We start from the raw sequence: 11,286 nt of genomic DNA on the forward strand, positions 1-11,286 counted from the left end.
TAATTTTTGTATTTTTAGTAGAGATGGGGTTTCTCCATGTTGGCCAGGCTGGTCTCGAACTTCTGACCTCAGGTGATCCGCCCGCCTCAGCCTCCCAAAGTGCTGGGATTACAGGCATGAGCCACTGCGCCCGGCCAGCTAATTGCCTTTATCCAGAGGAAAAATAAAACTCCTATTTCCATGACAATCAGATAGTTACAACTTGGAGCCAGGCCCCTAAGTGAACTATCACTGAGAAGGAGATGAGGTGCTGTCTTCCTGATGTTTGTACTTCTAAGAGATGACTCCCAGACCTGAAGAAAGCATCCCTGGATTGTAACACTGGCAAGGGCCATATTCAGCCTTTAAGAAGGTTTGCAGACATCTCCAAAGACAGAAATTATTTACAATGCTAAGTTTTCTAAAGGAAATACTGCAAGAAGAGAGGGGGTCTCTTTCCCTTTTTGCGCCAGAGAAAATTAAGGACATTTTTTCTTTTTAGATTTCTGTTTACCTTAATCCTTGATCTCCCTTGGGCTGGAGGGTGGGTTGGCTGTGGTGGCGGGTCTGGGAGGGCCGAACCGGAACACAGCCTTCCTCAATCCGTCTCAGCTCCCCATGTCCCTAGGACTCTTGTCCACCCCACCACCTCCAGCCAGAGTACCTGAGATACAGCCTCAGGGGAGTAGCTCAGGGTGGGCAGGTTGAGAAGAAAAGACCATGCTGTCTCATCCCAGAGAAGTATCCAAAGGACACAGAAATACTGGCTGAGACAAAGAGAGCTGCAAACAGACAGTGAGGTGACCACCAAGGTTCAGGGACACAGACCCCAGTGCCAAATGCTTGGGTTCAAATCCCAGCTCATTGCTTATGGCCTCTGTGACTTTGGACAAGCACTTTGCTGCTCTGTGCCTCAGTTTCCCCATCTATAGAATGGGTATGGGAATACTAGCACATTCCTCCTTGGTGGTGTGTGCACTGGGCAAATTGATTGTTATCAGAGCGTATGTGTGAAGCATCCAGTGAGTGCCGTAGGACAGTGAGCTGTTATTTGTGATTTTCTTCCACCCCACCTTCTCCACAGAGCTGTGGCATTTATTATTTTTATTTTATTATTTTTATTCTTTTTTTTTTTTTTTTGAGACAGAGTCTCACTCTTCTGCCCAAGCTGGAGTGCAGTGGTATGATCTCAGCTCACTACAACTTCCACCTCCCGAGTTCAAGCGATTCTCCTGCCTCAGCCTCCCTACTAGCTGGGATTATAGGCATGCACCACCACACTGGGCTAATTTTTGTATTTTTAGCAGAGACAGGGTTTCACCAGACTGGTCTCGAACTCCTGACTTCAGGTGATCCACCCGCCTTGGCTTCCCAAGGTGCTGGGATTACAGGAGTGAGCCACCGTGCCCGGCCAGAGCTGTGACACTTATAAGAAAGGACAAGGGGAATCAAAGGCCAGAAGTCTGCCACGGGGTGGGCAGAAGGGTCCTGGAGCCAGGCGTCTCCCTTCATTGGGCCAGGTGAGGCATTTCACTGCCCCGACCCAGGTAGTTTGGAAGGGGACATCCAACAGGAAAGCAGAAGCAATGGGACCTGAGTACCTGGGACCAGCGTGATAGACCTGGGCCCTGAGGACCCAGGAAGTGCACACACAGGCACCCAGGGAGTCAGCTTCCCGGTCATGGCGCTTGGTGAAAATCATAGTGTCAGACCCGAGAAAAGAGCAAGTGGAACCCAGTCCCTGTCTTCAGGAAGTTCCAGTCTATAGAAGGGGCACTCAAGAAGGCTTCCTGTAGAAAGTGCTACAAGGTACTTTGGGACCAGAAAGAAGGAGCTGTCTTTGCTGCTGCTCTAGGGGATTCCAGAAGGTTCTATTTAATAGGTGGCATTTGAGCCACAGTGTAGAGCAGGGGCTCACCCAGGGGCAGTTTTCTCCCCTGGGGACATTTGGCAATGTCTGGAGGCGTTTTCATTACCACACTTGGAGGCTGGGGATGGGGGCTGGATGCTATTCACATCTAGTGAGTGGAGCCCCCACCACAAAGCATGGTGCAGCCCCAAATGTCCGTAGGTTATGGGGCCTTTCCCCTGCGTGTGGGATGTTTAGCAGCATCCCTGGCCTCCACCTGCTAGCAAGCCTGCTGGAACCAATCCCCCTGTCATTCACTCCTGTGCCACCACCTTGGTGCTTTTGCCTGGAGCACCTCACCTGCTGTCCCAACCCGCAGCTTTACAAACACAAGCCCCAGCCTCATGTTGTTCTTTCTTCCTGGGGTCCTCAGGAGTGGGCTGGTTGAACCTATATTCAAAGTCAGCACCATTTATTATTTATGTTTATTTTTTTGAGACAGAGTATCACTCTGTCACCTAGGCTGGAGTACAGTGGCGCAATCTCAGCTCACTGCATCCTCCACCTCCTGGGTTCAAGCAATTCTCATGCCTCAATCTCCCAAGTACCTGGGACTATAGGCACGTGCCATCACGCCCGGCTAATTTTGCATTTTTAGTAGAGACGGGGTTTCGCCATGCAGGCCAGGCTAGTCTCAAACTCCTGGCCTCAAGTGATCCACCTGCCTTGGCCTCCCAAAGTGCTGGGGTTACAGGCATGAGCCACCATGCCCAGCCTAAAAGTCAGCACCTTTTAAATGCCAGCCTAGCTTCTCTCACTAATCAGAAGCCTCCCGGGTTCCTTTTTCCAACCACCAGCTGCTGTGGCCCCAGGAATGCAGATTGACTTTAATATTAATCTAAGCACAACGTAATAAGGGGAAGTCTGCTGTGAAAAAGGAATTACTCTATGCACTGTGATGCCAAGTAAAAATGATTTTCGGATTACCTTCTGTTTGAAAGATCCAGGCCACTCATCCTGCCGTTAGCAGAGATAATCAGCAACTGACCTTATTTGCAAGGCTCAACGACAGAAAACCCTTCCTCCCTAGATTTAAGACCTGCCCAGAAACACTTATTGCTTGGGCCAAGTTGACTGCCCAGTCCCACCTAGCCCAGCCTGCCCTGGGAAGACCCTTCCACCTCCATGCCCGGTAAGGGACCTAGAGAGACATCTAATGATGCCGCAGACCAAGGAACTCCACAGCATGGAGGGTGTGGATGTCTGCCCCAGTAAAGACAGCACAGCTGGCTGCGCCCCACCCTCCCAGGGGTGCCTGCTGTAAACACTCCTTAGCACCCAGCAAGTTCTAGAGGTGGATAAACTCCTCCCTCTGCCAAGCGCCCTCTCTGGGACAGTCAGGGGACCTCACTGGGTGGGTGATGTCACGCCTGGTGATCGGGATATACAGCCTGTCCCTTGCTGGAAATGTTTCTTCCCCCAGCTCTGCCTTCAAGGAATAATCTCTCCTATCCTTTTAGGCACTGTTTCTTGGACTTGATGAACAAAAATGACCCAGGGCAGTTAAAAATACTGACGTTGAGACTTCTCTTCAGACTTACAGAAACAGAGTATCTTGGGGAAGGAGCCTGGGAGATTCTAAGTTTAACAAACTTATTATCATTCAAGTTGGGAAATACTGCTTTAAGAAGGAGGGTCTTGGCCAGCGCCATGGCTCGTGCCTGTAATCCCAGCACTTTGGGAGGCTAAGGCAGGTGGATCACTTGAGGCCAGGAGCTTGAGACCAGCCTGGTCAACATGGTGAAACCCCGTCTCTACTAAAAATACAAAAATTAGCTGGGCATGGTGATGGGCGCCTGTAATCCCACCTACTCGGGAGACTGAGGCAGGAGAATCACTTGAACTCAGGAGGCGGAGGTTGTAGTGAGCTGAGATTGCACCACTGCACTCCAGTCTGGGTGACAGAGTGAGATTCTGTCTCAAAGAAAATAAAAAAGAAGAAGGAGGGTCTCATACTTGCGTATGCATCAGAATCACCTGAGGGACCCACCCTGTTTCTGATTCAGAAAATCTGAGTTGGAGCCTGGAGATGTGCCTTTTTTGTTTTTTTGACACTGAGTTTCGCTCTTGTTGCCCAGGCTGGAGTACAGTGGCATAATCTCAGCTCACTGCAACCTCCGCTCCCCAGGACCAAGCGATTCTCCTGCCTCAGCCTCCTGAGTAGCTGAGATTACAGGCCCCCACCACCATGCCCAGCTGATTTTTTTTGTATTTTTAGTAGAGACAGGGTTTCACCATGTTGGCCAGGCTGGTCTCGAACTCTTGACCTCTGGTGATCCACCTGCCTCGGCCTCCCAAAGTGCTGGGATTACAGGTGTTAGCTACCGCACCCGGCTGGAGATGTGCGTGTCTGACATATTCCTAGGTAAAGCTGCTACTGCTGCCCTGGAAACCATGCTTGGAGAACCACTGCTCTGAGGCCAGCTTCTTTAGCCTCAGTGCTATTGATGGGCAGAGTCATTCTCGGTGGGGGGTTCCTATACATTGTAGGATGTCTAGCAGCGTCCCTGGCATCTACTTGCTACACGCCAGTGGCACTCCAGTGCCCAGTTGTGACAACCAGAATATCTCCAGACATTGCCTAATGCCCCTGGGAGGCAAAAACACACCTGGTTGAGACCCACTGGGTCGAAAAGCCTCATGCTCCCTCCTCCCCGACCCCAGCCCAAGTGGAAGCATTCCATTCGCCCTGATGTGAATGGCCTGGACCCCTGAAACTTCCCTGGGTCAGGAGAGTGGCAGCTTCTGGAAACTTGTTAGAAGTGCAGAATCTCAGGTCCTGTGGACAAGATCCCCAGGTAGCCTGTGTGCAGGGTATAGAGTGAAAGGCCCTCTCCACTGCCAAGGACAAGTAATTAAGGTCTGTCACGCACCTACTCTGCACTGGGTCACTGCTCCTCCAACTTGAATGCACTCTGGAATTGCCTAAAGAGCTCTAAAAACACTGATAGCTCTTTAAATTAGTTTTACGTTATGTGCGTGGTCTTTGTTTTTTTTTAAGAGAGAGGGTCTTGCTCCATTGCCCAGGATGAAGTGCAGTGGTGTGATCTTAGCTTGCTGCAACCTCCACCTCTTGGGCTCAAGTACCTTCTTCTCCTGCCTCAGCCTCCCGAGTGGCTGGGACTACAGGTGCATGCCACCATGCCCAGCTAATTTTTTGTATTTTTGATACAGACAGGATTTTGCCATTTTGCCCAGGCTGGTCTCGAACTCCTGGGTTCAAACGATCCTCCTGCCTCTGTCTCCTAAAGTGCTGGGATTACAGGTATAAGTCACCACTGTTATGTGCATTTTGCATCAACAAAAATATACATATTTATATACTAGTGGGTGTGGCCTGGGCATCAGGATGTTTTTAGGCTCCCCAGGTGTTTCTGGCGAGCAGCCCAGTTTGAGAGCAGCTGTATTAAGGCTCTTCCCTGCTCCATATCATTTCGCCCTTTCAACATAAGAGCTGGGTGCTCTTATGTCCATTTTGCAGGTAGGGAAACAGGCTAGAAAAGGCTGGAGAACCTAAGCCAAGGTCACGGGGTAAGATGCACAGCTGGGATTTGAACCTGCTTCTCTGAGTCTCTGGGCCTCTGCCCCCAGCCTTCTGGCTGCTGACTGCTCCTCCGTGCGCTGGTGGACCCTGACGCTGCCCCCAGTGTGAGGGGACAGGCTGGATGCTGGGGGTGTGTGCTGGGGCGGAGTGGACATTGGAGGACAGCTGGTCTGTGTGTGCATTTTTTATTTGAGGCTGGGAGCCAAAAGTCCTGATGGATGTGGGGTGGAGGCACGGCTGGGTTTCCCTCGTTCCCTAAGACACCCGGCCCAGTTCCACTCTGAGAAGTCCCCAGCACCTTTGCTGGTGCAGTGCTTGGCTGACCCAGCTCTGACCATCCCTTCTCTTCTCTCTTGGCAGTACTCTCCCAGCATGAGAGCCACCTACCTGTCTGTGGCGGATGAGCACCTGAGGCACTACGGGAATCAGTTTCCAGCCTAACAGACTTTCGGGGGTTCCTGCCTCCTTTTTCCGTTTTGGTTTTTAATTAGTGCAAATACAAGCTGCGTTTCTTTAATAGAAACCAAAGGCACCTGGAGCCCGAGAGGCCTCCTGCTGTGGCAGAGGAGCAGCTGGGATTCCCGACCAAAGCCCCAGGGGGTGCAGAAGACTCACCACATGGGCCAGCCTCTCTCTTCTGCCCTGCTCTCCACACCAGAAATGCCCCCAGGTGCTTGGCTGCCTCAGAGGTAGCATCCCTGAGCTGGCTGCCTGGCCCTGCTCACCCCTACACCTCGCCCTTGCCAGGAGGGGAGTGGCAGTGAGGAGGGGACCAGGTCAGACACCACCATCAGAGAGCTGTGTGTTCTCTCTGGTCCCACAACCATGACTCTGCCTCTTGTCAGCCCAGACAACTCCTCTCGGAGTCACCTCTGTCCTCCATTCCCTGCAGGTAACATGAGAAGGGCTGATCAGGAGATGCTCTTTAAGAAGGTCGCACCCCTGATGACACCAGAACAGCCCAAATCAGAGTTCCCAGGGCCAGACAGGCTCTTCCTGGGCCACAGAGGGGAGGCATCAGGAAAGCTCTGCAGTGGGGTGCTGGTGGCTCCGGGGCTGGGGGGATCACAGCCTGGTGAACCCCGATGGGAACAGAGGTGAAAGCCTGCCGCATTCCGCCTGTCTCCCTAACCCTCCATTGCCTCGCCTCTATTCCAGAATCAATGCTGCAGATGTGTTAGCTGCAGATAGGCACAGTCTCAGGTATGAACAGACACTTTGAAACGACTTTAGGTCTTCCTTTTCTCCAGTGTTTTAAAGACGTTGATTATCCAAAGAACTGAAACTCCTAGCACATCCAGTTTTTATAACAGATTTGCAGCTCATTCCTTACCCTGGTTAGGTCACTACTTTTGCAGATTTTGCTGGCACCGATCTGGAGATCTATAGATCTGGAGGAGACGGGAAGGAGTCGATTCTTAAATAAGGATCAGTGAGACATCCTGTCCCAAGCTACCATTTGGTGGGGATCTGGGTTCATCTCACCCACAGAGGGAGGATCTTTAAGAGGAGAAAAAAGCCAAGAGGGAAAGCCAGAGTTCCCTGTTCTAGGGGACTAGCCAAATGCCCACATCAGCTGTCCCTTCCCTGTTGTCTCCAAGTAAGTCTGCCAGAAAAGGTTTTAGCAAAGTGGTACAACTGTGTCTTTAAGGGAGGATAGGCCTCTGCCCTGCCCCACCCCCACCACCTGTCCCTACCCAGTGTCCTGGGCCCCTGGCCTGCCAGCCCCCAGGAGCTCATTAGCCAGGAGGGAATAATGTCCCCCAATACTGCCTGTTGAGGGACCAGAGTTGGGGTCTTTGGTGCTTCCAACCTCCTGCCAACCTGGAGTTCACAACACCAGAGCCCCACGGCCTCGCACACTGAAGCAGGGGCGTGGGGTGACTCAGTGCTTCTGTTTTGGAAGAACCACCTGTCATCAAAACACAGACAAAGCAGGGTGTTCTCAGCTCCCAGCGAAGCCTCCACAACGGAATGGGGCCACAGGACAGCCGGGGCTCCCTGTCTCACCCACATTAACCCATGCATACTGTATGCCGTAAACTCACTTTGGTATGTCCGCCTCACATGCAGAGAGGAACTCTGCGACGTCAAAGTGTTGCTTCTTAAAGTTTCATTACTGGCAACTATAGGGTTGTTTTTAATGCATGGAAACTAAACAGATTCCTCGGGGAGTTCCTGAAGGAACCAGGTGGGCAAACCTTTGCTTATATACGTGCGGCCTCACCTGGAAGAGAAGTAAACCACTTGTACTAAAATGTGCGTTCCGTCTCTGACTTCCTCAGCTGCAGGGAATAACGAGGATATTGAAAGATGGAGCAGTCCCCTCCGGCAGGGTCATGTGTTGGGAGGCTCAGAAGCAGATTCCAGTTGCGATTTCCGTGCCAGGACTGAAAGAGGGGCTTCAACGAATGTCATGGGGCTCTCGCGTGGCTTCCAGCTGCTCTTACAGGACTAGGGACAGGACTTATTTCGCCCTGATCTTTCTCCAGAACTCCCCCTAAAGGTCACTGTTCTTTCTTTTGTTTTTTGTTTTGTTTGTTTTGTTTTGTTTTGAGACGGAGTCTCGCTCCGTCACCCAGGCTGGAGTGCAGTGGCGCCATCTCGGCTCACTGCAAACTCCACCTTTGGGGTTCAAGAGATTCTCCTGCCTCAGCCTCCCGAGGAGCTGGGATTACAGGTGTGTGCCACCACACCCGGCTAATTGTTGTATTTTTAGTAGAGACAGGGTTTCACCATATTGGCCAGGCTGATCTCGAATTCGACCTCAGGTGATCCGCCTGCCTCAGCCTCCCAAAGTGCTGGGATTTACAGGCATGAGCCACCTCACTCAGCCGGTAACTGCATCTCAATACCCAAATGAGATTGGCTTTGGGGGCTTCCATTGTCTCAGAGCTGGAGTGGGACCTGACTTGTAGGCCGGCCCTGCATGAACTAGGAAGGAAGCCTTGGGAATGCACAAGCCAGAGTGTGGTCTGATCACTATGCATGTCATCTCCATTTCCCATCTCAGCTGCGTTAGTCTCTCCCGCAAGGGAAAGGAGTAGGGTGGGGAAGTGGGTTCTGGGCTCCTGTTTTGCCTGCCAGCCTGCAGACAGGCCCAACTTTACCCTCCTAAACATCCTCTGAACAGCCATCCTGTGAACAGCAACCTGACTGCAGACCCAGAACAGCCAGCTTAGGAGGAGGGACTGGAGCTTAAACTACTCCTGGAGAGAGACAGCAGCAAACTCCACCAGACCCCTTTTGCCTGGAACAGCAGGTGGAGCTTTCACCACAAGTGTCCCAGGCTGTCATTTGGAGCCCACGACTTACCCACGGGGATCAGCCAACAGAGCGGTTTCTTCTCCAAAGCTAATTCATCTCCAACGAGCTTTCTCCCCCTCCAAAGCTGTACAGTCTTAAATTTAGGACCAGCAGGGGTGTTTCCACAGTCTCTTAACTCCCCACATTGCAGATCAGTCAAGAAACCTGATGTGTCTGTTGACAGATATACCCATATGGAAAATTTACCTTCCTTTCTTCCCCTTTTTCATTCATTTAAAAATGGACTGCCACCGGGCGTGCTGGCTCATGTAATCTCAGCACTTTGGGGGTCCACGGTGGGGGTCAAAGGTGGGAAGATCTCTTGAACCCAGGAGTTCAAGACCAGCCTGGGCAATATAGTGAGACCCCATCATTAAAAATAAATACTGCAGGGTGCAGCGGCTCATGCCTGTAATCTCAGCACTTTGGGAGGCTGAGACGGGTGGATCATTTGAGGTCCAGAGTTTGAGACCAGCCTGGCCAACATGGTGAAACCCCCATCTCTACTAAAAATACTAAAATTAGCCGGGTGGTAGTGGCACACACCTGTAATCCCAGCTACTTGGGAGGCTGAGATAGGAGACTCGCTTGAGCCTAGGAGGTGGAAGTTGCAGTGAGCCGAGATCGCGCCACTGCACTCTAGTCTGGGTGACAGTGAAACCCTGTCTCAATAAATAAATAAATAAAGGATTGATTGCTCAACACCGGAGTCAATAAACTAGAGCCAGTGAGCCCAGCCTGGCCAGCTGCCTTGGAAGGCCTGTGGGTATAAAATAGTTTTTATATTTTTAAATGGTTAACAAAAAAATCAGACATTTGCAACTATTTTTTGGTTTTTGGTTTGTTGTGTGTGTGTGTGTGTGTGTTTTTCTTCCTCCAAGTCTTTTATTTTTTTTGAGTTATTAAAAAAAAGCAACAACAAAAAACACAACCAAAAGAACTGACGAGAGGAAGATAAAGCCTCGGGATCAACCAGAGACCAAGCGGCATATGGGATGAGGCACAGGTCAGGCCTAGTGGGGTCTGTGGAGCAAGGTGGTGAGAAGTCCCGAGACCTTTGGGCCTGTGGGGTCTGCGGAAGGAGAGGAGGTCACTTAAAAAAATACATATACTGTACACATCTATACCAAGCGTCCCATGTTGGGGGAGTGGGGTGAGGTCACGGGAGCTGGTCCACTTTCTCCTCAGACCAGCCTCCCGCAGGCTCACTGGCTTGGCCAGCACGGGGACCTCTGCAGCTGGCTGGAGCGAGGGAAGGTAAGTTTAGTTCCCACCCATGGTGGGCAGAGGTCAGCGGAGGTCAGAGGCATGGAGATGGCCACCGCTCGGCTAGGAAATCCCTGTGCCTGGTGCTGGTGCCCATCATACAGTCTGCTTTGCTGTCTTCTTTCTACCTTTTTCTTCTTTTTCTTCTGGGACGGTGACTCAGGGTCTTTGGTTGAGGCCCTTTTTTGAGACAGTGACTTGCTCCGTCATCCAGGCTGGAGTGTAATGGCACAATCTTGGCTCACTGCAACCTCTGCCTCCGAAGTTCAAGCAATTCTCATGCCTCAGCCTCCCAAGTAGCTGGGATTACAGGCGTGCACCACTACGCCTGGCTAATTTTTGTATTTTTAGTACAGATGGGGTTTCACTGTGTTGTCCAGGCTGGCGTCAAACTCCTGACCTCAAGTGATCCACCTGTCTTGGCCTCCCAAAGTGCTGGGATTACAGGAATGAGCCACTGAGCCCAGCCTGCAACTAATTTTGATGGTTGAGAACACTAACTGTCAACCTCAATTAGGCAAAATGTTATCTCCCTCCCCAAAGATTCCATTCTTCTCAATAGACCAGTATTACCAAAAAATTGTACTTAATTATTATAAAATTTTATTTCATCAATTAAAAAACTGGAAATTGGCCGGGCACTGTGGCTCACACCTGTAATCCCAGCACTTTGGGAGGCCGAGGCAGATGGATCAGTTGAGGTCAGGAGTTCAAGACCAGCCTGGCCAACATGGTGAAACCCTGTCTCTACTAAAAATACAAAAATTACCCAGGCAAGGTGATGGATGCCTGTAATCCCAGCTACTCGGGAGACTGAGGCAGGAGAATCACTTGAACCCAGGAGGTGGAGGTTGCAGTGAGCTGAGACCACACCACTGCACTCCAGCCTGGGCAACCGAGCAAGACTCTGCTCAAAAAATGAAAAAATCTGTGGAAATTGGTTTCCTTTCTTGTCATATAGGTACCTATGCCAGGTATGGTGACTCACACCTATAATCCCAACACTTTGGGAGGCTGAGGCAGGAGGATTGCTTTAGCCCTGGAGTTCAAGACCATCCTGGGCAACATAGCAGGACCCCGTCTTAAAATAAACATTAAAAAAGTAAGTACTTACGTGATATCTTTCATTTTGCCTCTTGGCCCAAAAATCCTAAAATATTTATTCTATTTTCCAGTAGTTTACAGTTTTCTGGCCCCTGGCTGAGCACAACACCACGTTGTCTAAATTCTGGGACTACAGAAGTATCTAAGGCAATCAGGGTCCTTGACTTCATGTAGTTTA

At 50.9% G+C, this 11,286-nt stretch overlaps 1 protein-coding gene across 2 annotated transcripts in view; it reads left to right on the plus strand.

The window, feature by feature from the left end:
- Window positions 1-7,690, plus strand: part of TTYH2 (tweety family member 2) — a 51,958-nt gene extending 44,268 nt beyond the window's left edge. For both annotated transcript variants that reach the window (XM_063656844.1, XM_054457379.2), the window contains exon 14: window positions 5,793-7,690. In XM_063656844.1, the coding sequence (XP_063512914.1) occupies window positions 5,793-5,873 (81 nt within the window). In that variant the 3' untranslated portion in view covers window positions 5,874-7,690. The remainder of the gene's footprint in view (window positions 1-5,792) is intronic.
- Window positions 7,691-11,286: the final 3,596 nt, after the last annotated feature.

This window comes from Pongo pygmaeus, chromosome 19 (genome assembly GCF_028885625.2).
Source record: "Pongo pygmaeus isolate AG05252 chromosome 19, NHGRI_mPonPyg2-v2.0_pri, whole genome shotgun sequence".
Lineage (NCBI taxonomy): Eukaryota > Metazoa > Chordata > Mammalia > Primates > Hominidae > Pongo > Pongo pygmaeus.